Consider the following 27,486-nt stretch of genomic DNA (forward strand, 5'->3'; position numbering starts at 1 on the left):
CGTCAAGTATAATCCAAACGCGCTATGTGCCTCGTTTTGAATTGGTCCAATTTGTGCTCCTCAAGTGGTTCCGATCAAAAGAAGCAATCAGAGTTACAGCGGAATATAATTTGAATACAAGCAAACAAAAAATGTATTGTAAGCCACTCCCCTTGTGATTCTATCGTCTGTCGAATCAAATGAATTTGGCAGTTGCTTTCCGCAAACATTATTCAGTTTCTAGCAGCGAAGCCAAACTCATATGCTAAGGCCATCGTTCTAGCATGTAGTGGTAGCGGCGGTAGAAACGGCAGAAGTGGCAGAGGCGGCAACGGAGACAACGGGCAATGAGTTTAATTTTGTTAATTTTGTAATTTTGCACTTAGAGCCTCCGCAGACGACAGAATTTTCATCGGCCGATAGTTTGGTGCTTCAGACTTTAGCACCCATGGCAGAGTTGGGCAAACCGTTCACGAATAGTACGGAAGAACTTATTCGCCAGGAAGATTGAGGGAACGGTCGTTCTTTTTAAAAAAAACTATGGATGGGTTAAACCTATGATATAACCGCAAGGTTGACGTAGGACTGCCGTTGGCTTAGTAATCATTTGTTTTTTTTTTCAATAATCGCACCTCGGATGTTTCTCATTTGGTATGATATCGTCGCTGCGCAGAGCTATATTTTGTATGTATTGATTAAATTATTGATTAAACTAATGAATGAATGAAACAATTTACGTATTCAATTGTAAACAAATCCCAATTTAGGTCAATTCATGCATTACAGTAGTGGTTATCGCAGCAAATAGTTATCAACGTTTTGCCTAATCATCAATCGATATGCGTAGAAGTTCAGTAAACTGGCGACATGAAGGGATATGCAGTCTTGAATAACCGAGCCAAAGCGTTGCATTTGTACCCACTTTTGTAGACTGTGTTAGCAAAACGAATTCCGGAGTGTAAAAATGCATGGGGGTATAAAGGGTGTGTCACATCAAATTGCATTACGGAAAAAACGCTGTAGAAATTTAATTTTTAGGAATTATATCTTCAGCTTACGCTTATAATCAGATAAGAGTGTATAGATCACGTTGGCCATGCTTCACTGTCAATTTTTCGTAAATTTGGAAAAATGTCGTCGAACGAAAAAGAGCGTCGTGAATTAATCCTGTGCAATCATTTCGAGAATCCGGAGTTGTCACAACGGGACATCGGTAAGATGCTGGGAATCGTCCAATCTACGGTCAGCAGAGCACTAAAACGATACTTCGAGAACCTAACCATCGACCGGAAGGTGAAGAACGGCAAAAATGGATGCTCCGTCAGTGAAAAAGATCACAAGCGCGTAGTTAAGCAGTTTAGACGTGATCCGAGAAGTTCGGTCCGGGGTGTCGCCAATAAGCTGAATTTGTCAAGTTCATTCGTCCAGCGGACCAAGCAGCGGGAGGGCCTGCGTACATACAAGGTTCAGAAGGCTCCTAACCGCGACGAAAGGCAAAACATGGTGGGGAAGACGCGAGCCCGGAAGCTGTACACCGAAATGCTGACGAAGCCGCATTGCCTGGCAATGGACGACGAAACCTACGTCAAAGCGGACTTTCGTCAGCTGCCGGGCCTGTTGTTCTTCTCCGCAGAGGACAAATTCAGCGTTCCGGAGGAGATTCGCAAGCAGAAACTATCCAAGTTTGCCGAAAAGTACATGGTGTGGCAAGCGATCTGCTCTTGCGGAAAGCGGAGCGCCCCCTTCGTGATGACCGGCACGGTAAACGGGCAGGTTTACCTTAAAGAGTGCCTACAGAAGCGCTTACTACCACTATTGAAGCAGCACGAGGGCCCGACCATCTTCTGGCCGGATCTCGCTTCGTGCCACTATTCAAAGGACGTGTTGGAGTGGTACGAAGCCAACGGGGTCACCTTCGTGCCAAAGGAAATGAACCCACCCAACGCTCCGGAGCTTCGCCCAATAGAGAAACATTGGGCGATTATGAAGCAGGCCCTCCGGAAGAACCCAAAAGTTGTCAAATCGGAGGCGGACTTCAAGAGAAAATGGATTTCTGTTCAAAAAAAACTACAACCTGACGTTGTACAGAACCTTATGGACGGGGTAAAGAGGAAGGTGCGAGCATACGGGCTTCGGCTCGAAGTATGAATAAAAAGAAAATGCCAAAAGTTGTTTAATAGTTTTTATTTTACTGTCTAAAATTTTCAAAGGGATCGGTCTACTGGGCGAATTTCTACAGCGTTTTTTCCGTGATGCAATTTGATGTGACACACCCTTTAAAAGTACTGTCGAGATCTGCTATGCCGATTTTCCTTATTAAGTTATTGGTTTCGAAATCTGTGTTGAGAAAACACATTCCGATTTGAAAAAGTGCAAGCGAGTACAAAAGTACCCGCTATTTGTATCTATTTTGCAATGCCAATTTCCCCAGCCTCCATGGTTTTGAAGTCTGTGTCGTCTGCGGAGGCATTCATTCCAGCGATGGTACCTCAATCGTTGCGCAACCATAGTTTTACATTCCAGTCGTTAAGCGTTATCTAACAGCTAACTTATTTTGTTAATGTATGCTCAATTTTGAATTTAAAACTATGATTGGTTTCATTATTGAAATCAAATTTGATTCACGCAAAGTTGTAATTTTTTTTATTTACTGCATTTTTTCAATTCAAGTGTAATATTTATATGCTTGCTGTCTATCAGGAAAAAATGGAGGAAGCTGAGACAATCCATGACTTGGAATAACAAATCATATTCTAGTGGGAAAGCAAATTCAAAAAGAAAAGGTAATCTTTTCTTACAATAAATTTTTGGCCTATTGTGTGTACGTGTTATTATTGGTTCTCAATTACTGGAATCTTTGTGTAAATTGAAAAATGTAGTCACGGGATCTTTTCTCTGATTGAACTATTATAATATATGATCTTTGCTGGATCCTAGGTTGAGTCTATAGAGAAAATATGAAAAATTGGGCAAATCAAATTATTACAAATAGCATTGTCGGGTGAGAAACATATGTTTACATACAATTTGCGACTTGTAAAGAAGAAGCACATTTTCTTTCCCCAGTAACAAAAAAAAAACAATACGTAGTTTTAGTTGCTCTGTGTATTTTTGTGGAGGGACTACGTCTAACCGGAGTATATGGGGGGTAAAATGAAAACCTAAACACCGAACATGCAGGAAAAAATGAAAGATTCTGAATGCTTATAACTCGAACATTTCTTACTGGATCGGGAAGATGTTTACATCAAATGATAGGGAATGTTTCTACGTTTCTATCGCAATTTATAAAATGTTATTTTTCATTAAATAACAATTGAATAACTGTAAAATGTTAAGCGTTATCTAAACGCCCTAACTGCCTCATTTTGATTGGCCCGATCTACGGTTTCACTAACACAGCCATCAAAACCAAGCAGCGTTGGAGAGATCGGCATTGCAAATATATGAAAGTTGGGGGTATTTTTGTTCCGACTGAAATGTGTTTCCCTAACATAGACTTCAAACACATGGAGCGTGGGGAAACTGGCATTCCGAATACATGTAAGTCGGGGGCTTTTTTGTTCCGACTGGAATGTATTTGCCTAACATAGATTTCAAATCCATGGCACGTGGGGAAATCGGCATTGCAAATATATGAAAGTCGGGGGTATTTTTATTCCGACTGATATGTGTTTCCCCAACACAGAAGAACATAATCTATAACAATGCATGAATTGACCTTATATGGAATTATGCAATCTTTTTACTTATAAAGCAAATATAATGAATTCAATTGAATTCGAGAATTGTTTCATTCAATTATAAATTTAATCAATACAAACAAATGATTGGTACGATAAGGTAGTCCCACGACAACCTTGCGGTTATATCATAGATATAACCCACCCATTTTTTGGTTCAGTCGAAGTTCCGACGATAGGCACTATTTTCTTCACAGTCCAGGGGTTTTTAGATAGAGTTGTGATGAAGATAATAGCGAGTAATAGTGACTAATAGCTAGTAACGAGGGCTCTCGACGTTAATTTCATAAATGTGTAAAGTGTATGTATCTGGTGGAGAGCCATTATCCTCCGACATGTTTCGACGTGCTCCAGCTTCGTCTGTTGTGTTACCGATGTGAAGAGTCGATTAACATCAGAACCAGTGATTGAAATATCAGCGGAAAGAAAATGTGGTACCAGCTGATAGGAGACGTAATGCTGAAGAATGCAAGATAAGTGTTGCTAATTATCTGTATTTTTCTATTCCGTATTCAGGATTTTTCGAATGGCGTAATGAAGAGTAATTCTAACATCCAAATCTCTACACTCTCTCTTTACCTTTATTTTTGTTTAGATAGGAGAGCGAGAGAGGTAGAAGTGCTGAGAAATTTAAGTTTGTATCAGTGTGGCTTGTGTATATTGGTGGTTGGGAGTGTGTGCAGGGTGTTGTGGGGTGAATGCAGTTGAGTGGGTTGAATCTCGGACAGACTTCGGGTGTTTATGTCATCGTCGCACATTCACTGGGAACAATTTTTCTTCTCTTCTATCTCTGTTTATCTTGCGCTGGACTTAATTGACTGTTTGAGGTGCCGATCGGGGCAAGCTTTTGGAGTCGTTAGATCTGTGGATGGGCCTTGTGAGTGTGGTTCATTGTGTGCATTCTCCTCGAATTCTCTCGTTCTTTCCAAGTGTTGTGTTATGGTTTATTTGTATCTCATTTCGTTTGATGTTCATGTGTTTGTGGGAGCCGAGAATTTGATGATTTATTCTCGCCGCTCTGAGGGGAGCATGGGTCTTAGCGGTTTTGAAGGGACCACGCATTTGGAACTATTTTTTTGTTTGAAATACAAAGTTTATACGGATTTCTCTCTGGTGACTATTTAGTGCGCTCATGGCGCTTCATCGCCTTCGCGTATCGGTGCATATGGAAGTGAAAATGTAAATAAATTACCAAATTTAAAGTCGGTTTAGATTGTTTTAACAGAGTTCTCCCGGTTGTCTTCCTACATCTGTTGAACAATAACGAAGGATAAAGAAGAATAAACGCACGATAAATACAAAAAATAAACAATTCTCCCTGTTGCTTATTTGAGAACGAGAGAAGTTGAGGGGAGTGTGTTCGGAGAACTGTGCTCGCATTCGCAAGGTCCGTCTGACGGTCTGGGGGTTCTAGGGGTTTGTTTTGGTCGGCGCTTCGAACAGTCTACGGCTGGGCTCTATGTGGGATGAGTGGAGATGTAGGATCGAGGTGTTGTCTTTGGTGCGGGAGCGATGGTGACAGAACCTTTGAATTCAAAAAATTTTAAAAATATAAAATTCGAAAAAATTAAATATGATATTCAAAAATCTAAAATCGGTAAAAATCTAAAATCGGTAATTATTATTTAATCCATACATCGCGATTCATTGAGCACCCGTCGACGCGATTGGATGAAGAATATGCTCCAGTTCGAGTGAAAGGAATTCTCTCTGTTACCAAAGGGCACCCTCCGCTATCACAGTTCAATAAAAAATAGGTGCGATGAATAACAATATATACATATATGTTAGATAGTTTGTGTTCACATAATCACATCACTTACCGCAGTGAATCCTGATCAGTGCTTGGAAATATCTGTATCACATCAATCTTTTCAGCTGAATTTCCGGCCACATTCGATCATTATACCATTGCATTCGGGATACCGAAAATGAACCAACGCCAAACCTCACAATCACAGCAAGCCACTCACAGTTGATTCATCCAGTTTTTTTCATTCTGTTTATCGTTCTGTTCTGCGTTCACGGAATGTGAGCAAAACAAAATATCCCTAGTTTTGTCATTCATTGACATTCACATACCAGTTCACTCGCTATCAGCATCGTTCTCGGACACTGACGAAACGGAGAAATTCGTTGAGGAAGATAAGAAAGTACAGAATGCTCATAATAGTGACAATAAATTAAATTGTTCAAGCATGCAAGGTTTCCGTCTCAGTTAAATTGCTTTCATTTTACATAGTGAATATGCAGTTCCAAATCCACTTGTCAGAAATGCTTCAAAAGAAGAATTCCGATGTAAAAAATACCGTCTTGACTCAAATTTCAAACATTTAATTTTTTTTAAATTCTGAACACACGAACATAAAATGGTGGTGTCCAAGACACGACCGCAATGGGAATATTTCGAGCTTCCTTTTGCAAACGGATCAAACTATGCTATAGGATTAGCGGATGAAATTGCCAACATCCAGCTTTGGGTGACATAGTTTGCATTCACTGCCTGGATCGATTCTGCAGAATGCCCCCTCGCAGTCCAAGCCTAAGCAATCCTTAGCTGTGAGTGTGCATGCAGCTCTTGCTCTTTTGTTGGCATTTCCGCTTGCGCCACCGATTTGCGTTACCCTTTCGGAGTAACTTGAAAAACAACTGAATAAGCAAGGCACTGACTCAATGAGAAAATCACACACATATAGGGATATTGAAAATGAACAGTCACAACACTCCTGACAATTCAATGGCAATGAATAAATGTGAATTAAGCTTTCATGACTCGAGCTTTAAGGAAAGCTCAGAGAGCACATAATGAATATGAATGAACACAGTTGTAAATTTGTTTGCCGTCGAATGAATGACAGTAGCATCGACAAGCAAAATAAACGCGTTACACTGATAAACATATATTTTCAATGTTGCTTAACAAGCTCAATATTTCCAAGCTCTGATCCTGATATCTCTTAACCATTCCCACTAACAACTATCCCTTCCATGATAAACGCTAGGGAACCACGCTATAGAGGCGACCCTTCTGGCCTTCGGGCGGCGAATATCATACTAACATTCCTTCCCTTCCCCTGGTGACTGTAAGGACGTGGCCGGCGTCGTTATTGACCATTCAAAGCTCGAATCACCGAAAATTGCACAACGAGAATGATTTGCTAGTCCCAAGCGTCATTCTGTGTGTTCTTTGTGCAATTTGGTTGGTTCAGGTCAATCACGGAGAGCAACTACGAATTGTACAGTCTACCCAAGCTCAAGCTCAATTTTGGAAAATCTATCTTACTTTTCCTATATGATTTTACTATTGGGAATAGAAAGTCCCTAGGGACCGACGTTGAGCTTTTTGGTAGCAAAGCGCTGACTGGCTGAAACTGACAGTAACAAAATGAGAAAATAAAAATATATATGGTTTGTTTCCAGATGTTTTACAAAATTTGATTACTTTCTAGTCGAATTTCTGACAATGTTCTATTCGTACGATAAGTTTCTTTGGGAGCTGGAACCGATACTTATGTTATGAAAACGCTCTTGATGCGGGCTGAATGGAACGCGCTGCAAGAACAATTCGGGGCTTAACCCTCTACCGCCCAAGTTTTTTTAATTATGTAAAAAACCTACTCCACTTTTATCTCGAATTTCCGACTTTCAACATAAAATACTCCTAGCAGAAAGCTGCCGGCATAAAAACAATGTGTATGTGTGATAGATGAAAATATTCTAAAGTCTTGCTTTTCTCAGTACCTAAAAAACAATCCATACAAACTAGAAACTGTCCTATCTGATCTAACGATATCAATGCCAGGACACGAATACCAACTCGATATAGTGGTTTTCAGATATTCGTGTCCGAAAAAATCATTTTTTCACCTTTTTTCCAAAAATGCCTTTTTTTGAAAATTCATAACTTTTTAACAACTAGACCGATTTAGATGATCGACATATCAAATTAAAGGCAATGAGCTAGTCTTTTTTTTGCAAAAAATATTACACTCTCGAAAAAAAACCGAAAAAGATACATGTTCGATTTTTGGATTTGTTATGTAAAGAAACCACTCTCAACTTTCAAGAAAAAATATAAAAAATATAGCGTCTTCTATCTTTAACAGATAATACTATGAAAAACTAACACAACCAGTAATTACAAAATGTTACGACCCACCACAGGCAATATTCCAGACAAGGATAATACCGACGAGGCAACGAAGGAATAAATTATATATTTTTTATATTGTTCTGTAGTTTTAGCTAATTAGACTTAAGTTAATGATTATGTAGTTATAATATATTCAAATAGTTTAAAAATGTACTGATGATGGCTCTTTATCCACTTGAGCCTAACTAAATAAATAAAGGAGAAAAAAAATGATTACAAAAATTAAAATCCAAATCTTTCGCAAATGTAATATTGTTTGAAAGAAGACTGCATCATTAGCTTCAATTTGATATATCGATCATCTGATTGTTTTTTTTTAACCATTATTTTTTTAACCACCCATTAACTTTGAAAATTCATAACATAAAAACGAAAAAAATCACATCTCTGATTTTTGGATATACTGTGTAAAAAATTCTCAGCTTTCAAGTAAAAAATATTAAAAAATAGAGCGCCCTCTGGCCATGAAAACAAAAAAAACAAATACAATCAATAATTGTGAAAACAAAATCCGAGAGCGTAATATTTTACCAAAATAGACTAGTAATAAAAGTAATTTGCTTTAATTCGATATATCGATCATCTAAATCGGTTAAGTAGCTCTAAAGTTATGAATTTTTAAAAAAAGTCATTTTTGGGAAAAAGTGGAAAAAATTGATTTTTCGGACCACCCTAAAATGGAAAATGAGAAATATGATGAGAAAATGAGAAAATCAAAAAAAATACGGGTCTAATGTTGTGCGATAGAGGGGTCTCCGTAGCCACATTGGTTGCGCGTTCGATCGTGAGTTCAAAACTCAGGACCCTCATTGACCATCTTTGTGTTGTTACAGAATAGCTACGTCCACGCAACAATCATCAGCGATGGAGATCGATCCACGGTCGAAATTAGATCGATTCATCCATACAACTGCTCTGCTCTGCAAGACACATCGGGCTGCTGTTCTATAAATAGCTCAACAATGATCAATCAACTTTCTCCGCTGTCCGGTGGTCTACCTGGATAATGGAAGAAAAATACAATACAGAATACTCTTACGCCTAAATGGCTACTGTGTAAATGTATCATATGCAATGGTATAGAAGGAATACTGGCAAATGGCAACTGTGTAATGTAATGTGCTATAATTATAGATATGATAACCATGTGACATGTACACGATTAAAATTCGGCTCTGTTACAGCTAAAATGCTAATGAGCCTGAAATAAATAAATGGGATAAAAAAAATGAGTGGGTTATATCTATGATATAACCGCAAGGTTCACGTGGAACTACCTTAGCTTAGCAATCATTCGTTTGTATTGATTAAATTCTTGATTGAATGAAACAGTTTCCAAATTCAATTGAGTTCAATATATTTGCTCTGTGAGTGAAAAAAATGAACAAATGCCGTGTAAAGTCAATTAATTTATTGTGATTGATTGTTCTTCGTTACAAGTAAATTTAATGACGGACCTTTTACGTTTGGTATGATGACTAGAACAAAGTATATGTACGGAAGAATTATCAAACGTTTGATGAACCAGCCTAAGGCTGAAAATCTTTCCAATAAAGACAAAAAAAAAATATCAAACGATTATTTTATTTTACATTTCCCTCTGAAGTTTACATCCCAAAAGTGTACATACTTCTCGAATCTCGAATTTGCTTGAAACTGGGAAGTTCATTCGCTTCTAGTGGCTGCACGATTTTCCCAGGTTCCTAAGTTTAGAAGATCATGTTAGGACAGACATATTCCACTCTGCACAAAGGCAAGCGAGGACAAAAGTACTCGCAGTTTGCATTTATTTGCAGAGCCGATTTCCCCAGAAACCTCGGTTTTGAAGTCTGTGTTAGGGAAACACATTTCAATCGGAACAAAAATACCCCCGATTTGTATGAATTCGCAATGCCGATTTCCCCACGCTTCATGGATTTGAAGTCTGTGTTAGGGAAACACATTCCAGTCGGAACAAAAATACCCCCGACTTGCATGAATTTGAAATACCGATTTCTCCAGGCACCTTGGTTTAGAAATCTCTATTAGGGAACACATTTCGGTGGGAACAAAAGCTCCCCCTACTTTCGTGTGTTCTTTTTCTTCTTTTTGGCTTTAAGAGGGTTTAAACTTTTCAGTTCACTCGCCTCTAGGCTCTTTCGTGTGTTCTTCTTCTTCTTCTTTTTGGCTTTAAGAAGGTTTAAACTTTTCAGTTCATTCGCCTCTAGTTTCGTGTGTTTGCAATGCCGATTTCGCTGCTTGGTTTTAAAGTCTGTGTTAGGGAACATTTTTCGATGAGAACAAAAGTCCCCCTACTTTCATGTATTTGCAATGCCGATTTCCCCAAGGCTGCTTGGTTTTGATGGCTGTGTTAGGGAAACCGTAAATCGGGCCAATCAAAACGATGCAGTTAGGGCGTTTAGATAACGCCTAATATTTTACAGTTATTCAATTGTTTATCTAATGAAAAACAACATTTTGTTAGTTGCGATAGATGCGCAGAAATATTCCCTATCAAGTGATGCAAACATCTCTCCTATCCAGTACGAAATGTTCGAGCTATAAGCATTCGAAATCTTTCATTTTTTCCTGCATGTTCTGTGTTTAGGTTTTCATTTTACCCTCCATATATTCCGGTTAGACGTAGTCCCACGTCAAAAAATGTTATGCGATAAGAAACAAAATAACCACTTTTGGCGAAAATCTGAGAACCACTATATCGGTTTGGCATGGGATGGCTGTATTAAAATTATAACCAACAGAATCGTTCTACGTATTGGACTTGTTGAAGTAGAGCCAGTTCAAGGCAAACCGAGCATGAAACAAAAAATAAAATCAAAAAAAAGTTATTGTTGAAATTTGAACATAAGTGAAGACGGATCTTTTCTATCAAAAAAGATCTTAAAACACTTCCGGATATATGTAATTTTTTTATGCGAGAAAAGTGTTTTCTGACTTTCAGGGGACGAATTAAAAAAATCTTGTTTTATATTTAATACTCGAAACACAAACAAAATTGTGTAATCATATGAAAATATATGTAATTAAATGAAAAAAATTGTTCAAGACGATTATATATAGACTGTATATCTCGATGTATCTCCAATAACCCAGCATGAATCGAGAAAATGTTGGAAGCTCATCCCGGGCGTGTTTTGCGTTGTTTTCTTTTCAACTTTTATCAGTTTTCGTTCCCCAGTATGCTCGGTGATAATAAACAGATCTGCCATCGTCCAAACGTTTGCCTTCCTTCCGGATTCAACGAACAGAACACGGGTGGAAATTCCATTTCAATTTCGATGAGTACTCGGTCCTAGCATTGTGATCTGCTTTTATTCATATCCAATCGATCCACAGTGGTACTTTGGCGGTTGCTTTTGAATGCAAAGCTCGAATGCATCGCCCATAAATAAATCATGGAATGCTCATGCGTATATAATTGAATAAATATTTTTCGATTATAATGATATTAATAATAAATTTTAATTTCAACAAATGTTGGTGAAAAATATGATTTCAATGCAAAAGTCTTATCAGTCGATTTTATTATCGACGCTCACGACGGGACGTGACGGCGGCTGGGTTGGACATCTGGTTGGACAATCGTTCGATTGACATCCGTTTTTGCAGTCCGACGGCTCTCGGGAGCTTTCCACAAGCAGCTGAACGCGTGTTCCGAGGGGGAGTGCATCCCCCGGTCTTCTGCCAGCTGCTGACCGCGGCTGTTATCGATGCACCGGAATTATCTTCATCAATATTTATAAATTCAGAAATTGTCATTCGATATATTCGTTTGGGGCCCCTCTGAAAAGCGAATGATGAATGCTTCGATCAGCTGACATCAGAGGGATGTGCATTTTCACGGACAGCGCAATAAAATGGCATCGACTGTGGTTAGCTCCAGTGGTCAGCCAATCTGTTGTATAATTACCGGAACAAATACTCGACACGCCGATCCACGCCGGCAGTTAGGGAATGTAGCGCTGAAAGCATTTCATTAATCAATTTAAAACATCCTCTCTTGTGTTGAATACTTTGAAGTTGAGTGCGTGATGACCTTTTATAAATAAATTTTTCAATTGGATTTCATCCAATTCACAGTTAATTTTGAAACTTTTATTCAAGGCCCCAACAGAACGTGTCACGACAAATAGCGGCTATTGATGAATATGAAAGTGAAGTTGAGGGCACTTTTCACCTTAAATGTCGCACGGTTCATTAAATAACTGAAAAAAAATATAGGAGGTTGTGTCCAAGATACGACCGCATTGTTGACGTAGAACTACGCTCTTATTCTATATAAGTCGCTTATTTATACTTTCGGATATTATTCTATAATGCTGTGAAATTTTAGAAACAACTGCTTAGTAGAATAATCTCTGAAAAGGTTTTTTCATTGTAGAATTTGTTGACGATAATTGATTGATGATTCATTCTTACCCTCGCTAAACAATACACTAGCTGATTTACCTCGAACGCTTTTCTTTTTTTTTTTTTGCCTTTTTCGCAATTGACATAGACTCGGCTAGAGTCGATTATATACATGTTGCACCAGCACCATTATTCCACATCTCATAACTACATCAATATATCTTTGGCACCGCATGGAAACAACAACAATGACAACACTTGCAAGTATCAAATATCATGCTACATGTTATTTAGTATTGCCTTAAAGGAATCGCACCTCTAGGTATTGTTCGTACAACGTAAACCAAGCGCCAAACAATCGTTCGCCATAGCATGCATACAGAGCCATACATTGGTGGCTTGAAACTACTAGGAATATAAAACACTTCTCATCATTTTGCGCTATTCCCAAAAGAAGCGCTTCTGTTAATATTACTGGCCTCGAAAAAAGTTGTATTTTTTTCTCATGCTCGAGAGAAGCGCAGCTATCACCCTTAGTGGAGGAAGTTTTGCTACTGGCAAGCGAAACCACATACAAAATTCCAGAACGACATTTACTTTCTCGGTGACTAAACAAGCGAAATAAACTCTTTTTGTTAATAACAACCTCGGAAACAGTAGCAATGCAATCCTAGCTGAAGGCAGTTTTGCAACTGGCACACGAACCCAAATATCTTATAACATTCCAGTAAGACATTCAAGATGCTTCGTATTTTTTTGACCCACTTAACTTAACGCCTGCTTCGCCATAGTTTAGCCATAGTCAGTTTAATGAATTGATGCATTCTCAAAGGCACCAACGAAGTTCTTATGATGACGGAAAACAAACAATGTTAACTGCTTGGGAAAAGACTGAATTATTCCACACAGCTTGTACTCTGCTGTAACACCCATCGATGCGAATTCGCTGATAAGTTTGTCAAGAGCGACCGCCTTCACCACCAGCGGGGGGAGCTTGATTTTGGTTGCTGCCTAGGTAACGGCGTTTACATTTTCGACCGACGCGCCGAAATCGCGAAGGCTCGGTTCAGTGCGAGCGCTTTTCACTGCACCAACATCGCGCGCATCATTGGATGACGCTTGCCTCGAAATATTATTGCCCCTGGCAATGCGTTCGTTTTTTGCTGGGCTCGAGCCTGCCTTCCTCTTCTTCTTGCTCATCATACACTTCGCGAAGCGTCCATTTTATGACGCGGAAAGAAAAACACGCGATACGAATAACGCGAAAAACGAACAGAAAAACCAAACGACGATATCCAAGTTGGATTACCACTGGTGGGGTCCAATCTTAGATCGAAGCAAAAGCAAAGTGAACTGGATTACTCAACAGTCCGATGCCGAATGAAAGTTTGCCTCAGCGAGAACCACTGTTTATACTTCTACTTTTCCTTTGTTCATGGGGACTTTGAATCCTACGATTTCCCCTCCGTTGGTCGTCGATAAGTTGCTCGTTATTGACAGGTCTGTTCGGGAAAGCACACAAATGGATAGAACAAATGTATGGGAAAATGGAAACGCCTCAAGTTTTCATGAATTTTAACCATTTACAAACCAGGGGATTCTAATGTATAGCATATTAAACAAATCTTACGGAATTTCCTATTCGTTTAGTATATGAATCGCCAAAATCCGTTCACGGCAAAAATAGTTATTAACGTTAACTTTATTTCATAAAAACGTGACCTGTTTTCTGATTTGGCACCCTTAATGAAAGACGTAGTTCTACGTCAAAAAAACATTATCAATGATCATTTCTCAAATAGTACAACATCAACACCGAGATGCACGAGGAGTACCTTGACGATGACGATATCTATTCGAAAAAGTGATCGGAATTCGGCGATCTTTATTATAAGGGGAAACCATTGCTGCTAGATAAGGTTGAAGAACCGGAAGAAAAGTTGAATCTGTCAATTTGCGGTAGGGGCCTGAATCAACTATCAACTTACGACCACGTTAGACACCCACAAATCAAGTAGCAAACCTTCCATGGAAACATCGATAAGTGGTTAAGAGATGAACCAGCCTACGGCTGAAAGTCTCTATAATAAAGAATAAAAAAAAAAAAAAAAAAAAAGATAAGTGGTTGAGCTTCAGAGATCTGTATTCATCATTGATTCATTGTAATACAGATTTGTCCGAAGTCGAAAAATTCCTCTATTTCGAGGGTTGTTTGTAGTGGAAGCTAGGTCTTTGACACATTCGCTTGCAATCACTAAGGCTAATTATCAGATTGCACAGTGAGTCTCCCTTTCATACTGATAGCGATGAACTGCGTTCGAAACCTATCTAAAATTTTACCGACTCCGATTTCCTGTTGAATGACCCGAAAAAATTAAAATATTTAGCACATAAAACAACATTTTATAGCATGATAAGGAAATCTTGGTATTAATTTTGTTTATTATCATCATGTTTAGTAATGCGAACTAAATGGAAATAATACTTTAGAACAGCGTAGAACAGCTAAAATATCCACTTTAACGATACACCCAGAGACCGCCAGATTTTCCAACATTTTGAAGATGAGAAAATACACTTTTGGCTAACCCTATATTGTTGGTAGCAATTCACATCGATCCAAAGAATGATGGAAGGTTTGTTGTTGACGAAGAAGGATTATGAACCTGTACAAGAGTCCAGCGTTTCCTGAGTTCAGATATTGCACGAAAGAGTACTGCCATGCCACCATTCTCAAACAGCGTAGAAAAGCTGTTTGAGAATTGTGAAGGCAGATCTCCATGAAGGTTAAGTTGAAGCAATTTTGTTTTAGCGAGCATTCGAAATTTCTATTTTTGCATTCTATTTAGGTTGTGTAATCAGAGAAAACCGTAAATAAAACGTTTTAGCGAAAAACCAAGTTTCGAATTATTTCATTTTATTCAGCAGAAGTCGGAGTCGGAGTCAGAGTCGGAGCCTGGAAATTTTTCTCCGATTTCACAGCCCTGAAATTTAGAATATCCGACATTCGATACTTCTAAATCTATAGATTTAATCCTAGGTATCCAACGCTCCTTCACTTCCTTATATCTTCCTTAGAAGTTCAGCTAGGGAAAGGACTATGAAAGTTATCTGAATCAGTGTTCGGATGGGTGGTAGCCGATAGCGTGGCATCTGAAAAGCATATCATAAACGTTAAGAGAGATTCGGATGTAAGATGTAAGGTCTCTCCCCCAACAGATGAAGATACTGTTCCAAGGAAAAGGCGTGTTATGATACGTGTTACGGTTGAAGCGCAGACTTCTCAAGCACTCCGATCTGCGCTACCAATACACATAATTTGTGGAGTAATTTCTGCACCTAGGGCACATGCTCCAGGACTGTTGTAGTTATTGAAGAATAGGGGTTCTCGGGATGGAAACAAATAATAGAGAATAAGAGGATAGTTCGAAGCATTCGACACCATTTATCACAATAGAGGCAAAGGGAATTTCAGTGGCTGACAATGCAACAATAAGAGTTTTTTGAGCACCCATTATAAAACTAAAAACCAATTTTTCGTATCCAATTACAAAGAACCAATTGTTAAATGTTATATAAAATTTGAATTGTGGTTAGATAATATCGAAAATAAAATAAAGTTGTGTTATTAGACGTTTTTACAAATCGAAGTGGTTTTTAAGTGAATTTACCATCCGAGTGATTATAAGGGAGGAATCGAACCGCAAGACATGATCCCAATACCTAGAGGAAATACTATTGTCATTGAGTTGGTAATCATTTCTTTGAAAAATTGTCAGTATGTACAAGGAATAAACGAAATGAATGATTCTAGCATAATTCTGTCAATGTTCAAAAAATCATAAAAAATTGTAACGAAAAATATACTTGAATACTATATATATAGTTTGTTACGGATATTGATTCTACGACCAGTTTTCAACTAGTAATTACAAAAACAGGAGGGGGTATGACTAAATAACCTCTGGAGTTTATGCGTGAATCACGGTTTAGCCCGAGAAACGAGTTATTCGCAAATTCATGGCTATTATTTTTTATTTTCTGAAAACTTTCCAGTGAATAATCGGTCTCAATGAGGTAATTATATTTTATTTACTGATTGATTTAAAGTGAATTCTCAATTATACTTTTAAAATAAAGGCCGACTCGCTGATAGAATTATTTCAAATAGGTTGGTTCTCACAATAATAAAAAGTTTGAGAAATATTTCACAATAATTCGACGATACAATTTTTAAGGCGTTTAAGGTGAAAGTGGAAGGAAGCCACAAATGGTTGCCACCAGGTATGAGCAAAATCGCATCGAAATTCGTTCAACAACACTCATTCACAGATAAAACTCACCCTTCTATTCTCCGTTTATGCCCCACTTTATTTGAAACAGTAAAAATTAATTCGTCTTTCACTCAAATAGCAATCATTGAAGCCTCGATCGCGGCTGTAAAATACAGGTAGATAGTTGAAATCGAGTTGTTTCCTGTGCACTATTGCAATGATATTTATTTGTTTCTAGTATGAAAGGATCTAAGCCATATTAACCTATACCATATTAACGCAAGTTATTGGTGAGCGGGAAGGTGGTAGATTCATGAGTTAGAACACACACACACACCTATAGATTACACATACATATGAATCCCTACACTGTATATCACACACATACATCTTTAGATTTGTATTTACAAATTATAATGTACCGAATATCAATATAACGCCACCCTACGGTAGCTAACATAAAAGCATTACAAACATCCGCAATAGAACGGTCAGAACGAGATCGAAATAGGATCTGTAACAATAACAAAGGCGGAATCCGCGTTAGCATGCTATCTTTTGTTTAGCTTACTAAGATAAGCAACGATCGCTAACCATGGGTGCGCGAAGAAATAAATTGAACAATAAAATCAGTTGAAAACGGTCACTCATGAAGTCTGGTTTGAATACTAGATAATTGGCGCCCGAAAGTGAAAGTGTGAAAATTTAAGTGCAATCTGGAGGTACTGCAATCCAGATACAGTGCAATTAAAAAAATACTGCATTGTTCTAATCCCAATCGGAAGCCGGGTGAAGGTCTCGTTAGTAGCAAGCCAGCGAAAGCGACAACGACATCACTCTGAGAGGAACAAGTAAGTTCAAAAAGAAAAAAAAATGTCGACACCACCATCACTTGAAAGTTTGAACGCAGCAATCAGTGTCCTAGCACAACAAGTGACACAACTAAATAACCAAGTTAACACAACGCCGGAAGCTAATTTCGCGCCATTCGAAATTAGAAACCCCACGACGGGGCACATTGCTCAGGTGTCGCACGAGGATCCGTTGGCTCTTCTAAAAACTATAAACGACTACGATGGAAACCCGAATCTTCTTAACCATTGGCTGAATAAAGCGAGGAGGATCAACCAAATTTTTTTTGCAACGGATTCGGATACTCAACAAAAACAGGGTCATTATTACACATTTCTGCTTGGACTAGAATCCAAAATTATTGGACCTGCACAGGAAGTGCTTGCAAAAAATAATTACGAAGCAAATTTCTCACTAATGGAGAAGTTACTTATTGAGGCGTTCGGTGAAAAAAAGAAAATTGAGCATTTATTATATGAGATTATTACAGCGGAGCAACATGGAAAAAGTAATCACGAATTTTATGAATACATTACGACTCGACTAAACCAACTTATATCTTCTACAATTTTGAAATACGGCAATCAAAATGCAAAGCCATTAATTGAACAATACAAAATGCAAGCTGTATCGGCATATCTTCGTGGATTAAATGGCATAAATGGAATAATTATTACTGGGTATGACCCAAAGACACTTGAAGAAGCATATCATCATGTAATTACAATGGAAGCTAACACAAGATTGAAGAACGAAATTACGAACGTTCCACAAGTACCAGCAAGAAATTATCAAAAAAGATCATCCAACCAACCGAATAACAATTTTCAACAACAAAGACAAGATCAGAGATTTCAGTATCAACAACAAGGTACTTTATACCAACAACGACAACACCAACGAGATTTCCAACCGTTTCAAAGACAACAACACAGTTTTGAGCTACGAGAATTTCAACCATTTCAAAGACAACAACGAAGTTTTGAGCAACGAGAATTTCAACCATTTCAAAGACAACGAGGTTTTGAACAACGAGAATTTCAACCACATCAACTGCGAGATTTACAACAATTACAACAACAACGAGAAGTCCAACCATTCCAACAACAGCAACATGAGAACCAACAGTTCCAGCAACAACTTCAGCGTGATCGAGAGCTAAGAAATAATCCGAGAGGGGAGCCGATGGAAATCGATCGTTCAACACGATCACGACATGTGAATTATGAAAACAGAAACCAGTTAATAAATAATATAGAAGAATGCGAGGAACACGGAAATGAGGCAAGTTCATGTCAACTATTTACCCTAATTAAAAAAGGCCTTCCATATTTGGAAATTCAAGGAAAAATAAAAACAAGAAAATTTCTAATTGATACAGGATCAAAATATAATTTTATCAAACCAGGAATTGTTGATAAAACATTTCTACTACGAAATAGATTTCATGTTGAATCCATAAATGGTGTAAATGTTATAAATGAATTTGCAAATTTAAATATTATACCTTCTGTTAACGAGAATCAAAAATATTATATACTTCCACTTCTAACTAAATATGACGGGATTATAGGAATTCAAACCTTACAAAGAATTGGTGCAATTATTAACACCGTTAATAACACTATTATACTCCCCAAAACAAAATTATTCCTCAAATACGACGAAAATGACTCTGATGCAATACATATGATCCAAACTTCCCATTTAAATGAGGAAGAGAAGTATAAACTGCAAGAAGTAATTAGCGAAAATTTCAAATTATTTCAAGATAATAATGAACCTATGAAAACCATTCCAGCAAAAATTCGAACTAAGGACGATTTTCCTATCTATACGAGACCTTATAATCCACCACACAATATGAGAAACGAAGCTAAAGAACAAATTCAAGAACTATTAGACAAAGGAATCATTAGAAAATCTCAATCACCATATAATTCCCCGTTATGGATCGTTCCTAAGAAGATCGATACCAGTCAGATTCAAAAATATAGAATGGTCATCGACTATCGAAAGTTAAACGATAATACAATCGAATATAAATTTCCAATGCCAGATATAAATAGTATATTGTCTCAGTTGAAAGGACAAAAATATTTTACAGTTATTGATCTAAAAAATGGGTTTCATCAAATTAAACTAGATACAAGAGATATTGAAAAAACAGCATTTAGCACAGGAACTGAGAAATACGAATTTTTAAGATTGCCGTTCGGCTTGAAGAATGCGCCGGCGATCTTTCAACACGCAATCAACCAAATATTGGGTGAACATCTGAATAGAATATGCTTTGCATATATTGACGATATCATCATATATGGAAAAACATTGGAGGAACATATACAAAATATACGTAAAATATTCCAAACTTTGGTTGAGCACAAAGTTACTATTCAAATTGACAAATCTCAATTTTTACAGAAAGAAATAAATTTCCTAGGACACATTATTTCTACTGACGGAATTAGACCGGACCCAAAGAAACTACAAGCATTAAATGAGTATCCCGAACCAAAGACAATTAAGGAACTCAGAGCATTTTTAGGATTTAGTGGATATTACAGAAAATTCATCCACAGATATGCACATATTTGCAAACCACTAACCAATTACTTGAAAGGTATTGACAACAGAAGAGATAATAACACGAGAATAGATCTCACCCATGAAGCTAGACAAGCTATCGAAACAATTAAAAACGCTATCCTTTCACAAAAAACAGAGCAAGGCGAAAAGCCCATAACATTTATCAGTAGAACATTGAACTCTAGTGAACAAAATGATTCCACAATAGAGAAGGAGTTATTAGCAATAAAATGGAGTTTGAAAAATTTAAGGAATTATATTTATGGTCAAAAAATAATTGTTTTCACTGACCATCAACCATTAACTTATACAATATCACAAAATAATGATAACAGTAAGTTAAGAAGATGGAAATCGACAATTGAAACATATAAGATAGAAATAAAATACAAACCAGGCAATACTAACAAAGTGCATTGAGTAGAGTTTCTGTTAATACAATGACTGCTCATAGCGCAGAAGACTCAGACGAATATTTTTTTCCAAGTTCTACTGCTCCTATTAATGTCTACAAATTACAAATCGTGTATATTGAGGGTGAAAAAGCTACGTATACAACACAAGATGGCAGAACACGCATCTATGTGAATTTTGAAGGAAAAACAGATAAACAAATACAGGAAGAATTTTTAATGATCCTACAAGACACAATAAAAACTGGAATCAAAGCACCTACGAGAATTATTGGATTATTACAAGAAACTTACAAGGAACATCTCTCTAATAGCAAAACAAAAATATACTACGCACCAATGGAAGTAAAAGAAATATTTGATGAAGAAGACCAATTGAAAAAAATTAAAGAAATCCACGATTACGCTCATCGCAATGCAAGAGAAAATGTTCAACAGGCACTCGAGCACTATTACTTCCCAAAAATGAGGACACTATTTGAAAAATATGTAAAAACATGTAAAATATGTGTACTACAAAAATATGATCGTAATCCAATACAAGAGAAACTTACAAATACACCAGTACCAATGAAAGGAACACATTTACATGCTGATTTAGTCTTCATTGACAACAACATTATAATGAATGTAATTGATAAATTGACAAAATATGTTACATTCAGATTTCTAAACACACGTAACACACAGGATGTTGAAAAAGGTTTCATAGAAATGTTAAATGAGTTTCCTCAAGCTGAACATATCATGACAGACAACGAATCATCATTCTTAATACAAAAAGTTCAACTTCTATTCAGAGAGCTTGGAAATAATCATACAACAACACCAGTGCATAGAAGTGAAACCAACGACCAAATAGAGAGAGTCCACTCTACAGTAAGGGAGATTCTACGCTGTACAAAGAAAGAAAATAAACCAGGTAAAATGGAAATTGCACAAGCTTATCGAAAATACAATCACACGATTCATAAAGTCACCGGACATAAACCGATCGAGTTATGGTTCAATAACATGACAAAAGAGGACTTAGAAAAACTACAAGAGCAGTACAAGAAAGTATTAGAAGAATATCCAAATTTAGATCAAGGACAAGAAATATGGGAAAAAACAAACGATATAGACAAAAATAAACCCAGATACAGGATTAATTATGTAAAGGAAAATCACCCCTCATATATAGTTGATACGAATAACCGTAAAATCCATAAACGACTAATAAATTCAAAATCTTTTCAGTGAAACTCACGTGGATATTCTTAATAACCGCCATCCTAGGAATAGAAATAATCGACGTCAAGGATAAGGCGTATCTACTTTATGAAGAAAAGGAATGTATCGTCTCAAATGGTGAAGTTATTCTAATCCATTAAATCAACATTACACAGATAAAACATGTAATCGGGGGATACGAATACGTAACAATGACACGAGGTATTAATTCAACATTTAGTTATGAACTACAGGATAAACTTTCAAAATTAAAAGATTTATTTTTCAAAATATACACCCCAAGATTCAAAAAATGGGAAATTTTAGGACAAGTTTGGAAATGGCTATCAGGTTCACCTGATGCCAATGACCTAAGAATCATCAATAATACAATGAACAACATAATAACAGAAGAAAATAAACAAGTTATAATCAACGATCAATTGACGATAAGAATAAATGGCTTACAGACACAAATAGATGAAGTTATACAAGAAAAAAACATGATATATTTTTATCTCAAGCTGAGCCACAATCTGGAATATTTGATACAGGAATTAGTTTATATAACACAAGCAATTTCATTCGCAAAACAAGAAATAATATATCCAGACATATTTACAAAAAATGAATTATTGAAAATAGAAAATAAGAGTAATTTATCAATCTCAGAGATAATTCACTTTGGAACAGTCAAAATTACTTCTAACAACAGAAATATGCTTTTTATATACAAAGTTCCAAGGGAAATAAATAAAATTCAACTTTATAGAATTTTACCTATCGAAAATATGAAAAGAGAGTACAGATTGATTGACAAAAATGGTACACTATGGAATAGTTGTACACCACAGGAAAAATATGAATGTAACCAATATTTACTAGCCCCTAAATGTACTGAGGACGAAGAAATCAATGAAAATATTTATACTGACACATTGATTATTATAAGAAAACCTACAAACATTACAACCGTTCAAGGTCAAATTACAATTTTTCCACCTAAAATACTGAAAATAACAGAAGAAATGTGTATTGAAAACAAGACATTTATCGTACACGAGGCACAATATCAATTTAAAATAATACAATCGAACATAAACACAACCTATAACAAAATAATCAATGAAAAAGAAATTGAAAGAGAGAAACTAAATTATATTAAACTTAAAACAGAGAGCCTTCATTTTAAATTTCACATCGTATCATTTAGTTTGACAACCATAATAGTGTGTCTAATCGTCACAATTATTATAATTAAAATAAAATTTGGACGCACAAAAATAGAGACTACTATAAAACTGAAAGATCAAAATACAAAATACAAAAATTAGACGAATAAGAGGAATAGACGAATGCCAGGAGGATTCGCCAATCTAAATGGGGAGGAGTTAGAACACACACACACACACACACCTATAGATTACACATACATATGAATCCCTACACTGTATATCACACACATACATCTTTAGATTTGTATTTACAAATTATAATGTACCGAATATCAATATAACGCCACCCTACGGTAGCTAACATAAAAGCATTACAAACATCCGCAATAGAACGGTCAGAACGAGATCGAAATAGGATCTGTAACAATAACAAATGCGGAATCCGCGTTAGCATGCTATCTTTTGTTTAGCTTACTAAGATAAGCAACGATCGCTAACCATGGGTGCGCGAAGAAATAAATTGAACAATAAAATCAGTTGAAAACGGTCACTCATGAAGTCTGGTTTGAATACTAGATAATTCATGTGCATTGCCGTTAACAAATGCACTGGGATGCTGACAAGGAGGGGAATAGAAGGGAAAATAAAAACACACATACACACAGATTGAGTCTATTTTGACTCACTCGTTATTTTGTTTCGTGCGATTCTTTCAAATGAATATTCATGGATTGAATGTTGTTGCCCACTCTTCGTTAGGTTAGGTTCAGTCTCAGTCCCGAATGAAGATGGTCGGAGAGTGAAAAATGATTCGTACAATCTCACGATTGCTTGCTGCATTCTCTTCGCCAGGCTTCTTCAAAGCAGATACAAGAGTGATTTATAATTAGGAGTGGGGAAATGAGCGAATGAACTTTTCCACACTTGGATGCCACAATGGCGCTCACTTCTTTCATTTCCCTCCCTCATACCTCGCCCGATATGCAAAAAAATCAATAATTTGGTGAAACAGTATGTAGGAAATTTCGTTTTCGCACACCTCCCATCAAGTAATATCAACCAAACTCTAATCGATTACTCACAAGATATTAAATTTTCATCTGCCTTCGCAATGTACAATAAAAAAAAACGTCGGAGAACTGAAGCTAGTGCTCTGAACGTTAAATTTTCATTTTCCGCAATGTTTTTGTGTGTATTGGAGAAAGCATGTCATGAAAAAAAAAGAAATTGTGTTGATATCAATACAATTATTATTTTTACGTTTAATGGGTCTATAATGTAAGTTTTAGCTACTTTAACATTGGTTAAGAAAATTGTATTGCAGAACTCGGAACACTGTCACGATTGCCTCTGCTGTCAAAAATCAACACGGCCACGGTTGCCTCTGCTGTCAAAAATAGTAAACGGAAAAGTGTCACATTCAATCAAAATGCCTCGGTAAACGAAGAGAAGGGTTAAAGCTCTCCAACGTATATATGTGAAAAAAATCAGATCAACGGAGGATAATATTAGGGAATTATCAACATCGAGTTACTGTGCGGAAGAGCTTGTTAGTACCAAAAAAGCAAACATATTTCTTAAATTTCATGCAGTTGTAGCGTGTTTTTCGGGTCTTTTTCCGAAAAGAAGAATGTCATTCCAGATTGTTACCAGATGATAAAGGTTCTGGAATTTCAAGTTTTCATATTTATAATATTCTTTGTCTCTGTGCTTTTGGTAAAATTAGAATTAATGGCTTATTTTTAACACTAGAACTACCGACATTTGTTATATACCTATTTCTACCAAACCGGTCATTTTGACCGGTGTGATGTTTAGCTGTCAAAATATAAAAAATCGAAAAAAATTCACAGAGAATCAAATATATTTTATTCTAAGATTGCAAGTACATAATAAATACATCTATTTGCATAAAATATGGTATTTTAATTTGAATTTTTATTTAGACATTAAAGACAAAAAAGTTATACAAACAGAGTGCAAAGTGCAAAGTGATTTTTGAATGCTGTAACTTCTTGAAAAATCAACGTATGAAGTTAGGATGCATATAATTTTGAAGCTCATACTTTCTTGTTTTGGAATATGTTATGAACATATTTTTATCTGGATGCAGATGTAGTGGACAAAAATATCAGGAAGTAATAAAAATACTATTTTAGAAAATCTTCTGTAATTTTGCAAATATTGCAGTAAATTATACAGGTAAATTTTTAGCATAGTGTATCCCCTAAATTCCTGTGAACATTTCATATTGATACGTTCAGCCGTTTTTTTTTCTAGCCGATCGATCAAAGTTTGGAGTAAATTAGAGCAACACTTCATCGCACACTGTACCAAAATTACAAAATACTATGCGTACCCTTCAAATGAACGATTCGTAACTTCCGTTCTCATGCGTTTGTGGGTATGACGATCGTAAGGAATGATGATATTCACACATATACTTACGTATTTTCACATATACACACACTCTACCCCTCCAATTATTGCTTTGAAAATGCTGTTTATTTATATCCTTCCTGGAGTGCATTCAGCTTTTTGTGCAGGTGGTTCCATCAGGAGAAATTATAGCTATGTTGACAGTCATTCTCATCCAAAGATGACGACAGTATCAACATTCTTCTTAGTCTACGTGAATTGATTCTTTTTACTATTGCTTTCTGAGGAAACAAACATTTGATAAACAAACATTGATAATCTATATTTCAGATACTGGTCAAATTTCACAATTTAATTTCATAAACATCTTGATCGATATCAGCAAAGTCTTCTCTTGAATCTGTTACGTCCTCTAAAACATTTTTGCATTTTTGGGTTAAGTTTTATAACTAGATAAATATATATATATATTTAGAATATTTTTATTTCTTCCCCTCAATACAATACAAATATACACAACTTACTCATACTGCAAACTAACTGTATTTTTTTAAATCAACCTGAATGTCCACAATATTGTGAGTATTTCAACTGCACTAATTTCAACAACAACCATTTCCACCGTATACAACAACTGTCAATGAGAAAATAAAATTGCATCACAATATATTACAAAATTCTGAAAATTTTCCAAATTTTGTGGTTTAGAAGCAGTAATTGTTCCGGGAATTTTGATTGGCTGGCATCGTAGTGGCAGATTGTTGCTGGCAGACGTTGTTTCTAAACAATTTTGGAATTAGAAATATTAAAAGCCACGACCGGTCATTTTGACCGGTTGGTATAAATAGGTATACCACATATGTCAACAAAACTAAATTATAATATTGATCAATGCATGAGTTTAGAAAAAGTCGTAACATCATTAAAAAATATAAAAATAAATTTCAATCCAAAATCTTGCGAACAAATCATATAAACGGTTATTTTGACCGGTTGGTAGTTCTAGTGTTAAGGGGCACAGAAAGATGATATTAAAGGATTTCTAGGAATTTCCTGCGACTTGTTTTCTAGTCGATATTGTTCAGAACAAAAAAAAAACAACCCATAAAAAATATCCTCGAAACTGTGACTGTAAAAAATAATAATAAGCCACCGATTAGTTTGTAGTTTACAGTTTACAATTCTTCCACAAGTGCATTCCTTGCACAAGTGTGTATATGTATGATCATTGTATTTAGCGAATATCTATACGAAAGTCAAATATTTGTGTTTTTCCTTTGTTCGTATGGATATAACAACGAATAATGTATGGATTCATTCAATCCGGTGACAGAAAGGACTAAAATAAAATAAGAATAGTCCGGTACTGATCTTATGCATTATATTATTCCACGTCACTAACATTAATTTATACATTTCATTGAACAATATTCTAAAATAGGAAAAAGGTCACTTATTCAAAAAAGTTACTTCTATACTCGCATCGAGGTCTCAGACCGGAATTGTTCAAAAAGTTGGTACCAACAAATGCGATACGCTAATCGATGACGAACTATTGATTTCTTGGTCTCACAGACCTATGCGCGAGTATAGGAGTGTTAAGTTCATTTCGTTTGGTTTTGATGTAGATCCGATCGACAAAATCTACTTAATAGAAAGCTAGTATGACAATTTGCTACATCATTCGAAAAGTCTACTTGCTCTGGTCTAAATCGGTTATCCTTTTAATGCCAAGATTGCGAAGCTTCTTCATCGCCGCGTGGCCACGTGTTCTATGCTTTTCCCCCCTGTGCAAACGAAATCCATCGTTAGTGCCATGTCGTCGGATTATTATTCCAACTAATCCATCCATAAAAACAATAAATCCTTCTATAATTGATTTTGCGCTGCCTTCGAACGACCAACAGAGGAAAATCCAATATTGGTAATACAGCCGAATCAAAACAAGTTCCATTCCGAAACCTTCCTCCGTTACTCCCAGAATTAGCGATAGCTCGAACGGAACAATAAATCCCTTCCGCCTAAGCAGCGTCAAAGGAAGATAAGTGTGTTTGTGAAAGAATGTGGTTCGGTGAGGCCAGAAACAAAAACAATGGGAAATGGTCCGGCTATCCTCGGAGCGTTTGTGTTTAGATGACGAATCTTTCGGAAATCGAGGAATGGCGGCTTCGACGGAAGGGAAGAACACATTTAATCCTCGCACTTAGATCGAACGGCCAAGTTTACCCCGAACGCGCAGTGTGTCAGTCTTCAGTCGTTTAGTGAAAGGTTTGGTCCTGTTATTGGTTTTCTCACGGGCGAACAGGTCTGACATGATTGCGATGAGGTAGAAATAGCACGCTTCGGAGTAACAGGACCGAAAGTCCA

At 36.5% G+C, this 27,486-nt stretch overlaps 1 protein-coding gene across 1 annotated transcript; it reads left to right on the top strand.

Annotated features, from left to right (window-relative positions):
• The first annotated feature begins 17,372 nt into the window (after positions 1–17,372).
• On the top strand, positions 17,373–18,513 carry LOC129767138 (GATA zinc finger domain-containing protein 15-like). Its single transcript, XM_055767760.1, has 2 exons — positions 17,373–17,859; positions 18,191–18,513. The coding sequence occupies exons 1-2, from the start codon at positions 17,373–17,375 to the stop codon at positions 18,511–18,513; spliced, it is 810 nt and encodes a 269-aa protein (XP_055623735.1).
• Positions 18,514–27,486: the final 8,973 nt, after the last annotated feature.

This window comes from Toxorhynchites rutilus, chromosome 2, assembly GCF_029784135.1.
Source record: "Toxorhynchites rutilus septentrionalis strain SRP chromosome 2, ASM2978413v1, whole genome shotgun sequence".
Classification (NCBI taxonomy): Eukaryota; Metazoa; Arthropoda; class Insecta; order Diptera; family Culicidae; genus Toxorhynchites; species Toxorhynchites rutilus.

Bases quoted from the DNA above. Each gene is read 5' to 3' on its own strand.
- LOC129767138 (XM_055767760.1), top strand. From the start codon at position 17,373: ATGTCGACACCACCATCACTTGAAAGTTTGAACGCAGCAATCAGTGTC. The intron at 17,860-18,190 runs GTAATCACGAAT...TCAACAACAAAG, and splicing joins AGCGGAGCAACATGGAAAAA to ACAAGATCAGAGATTTCAGT.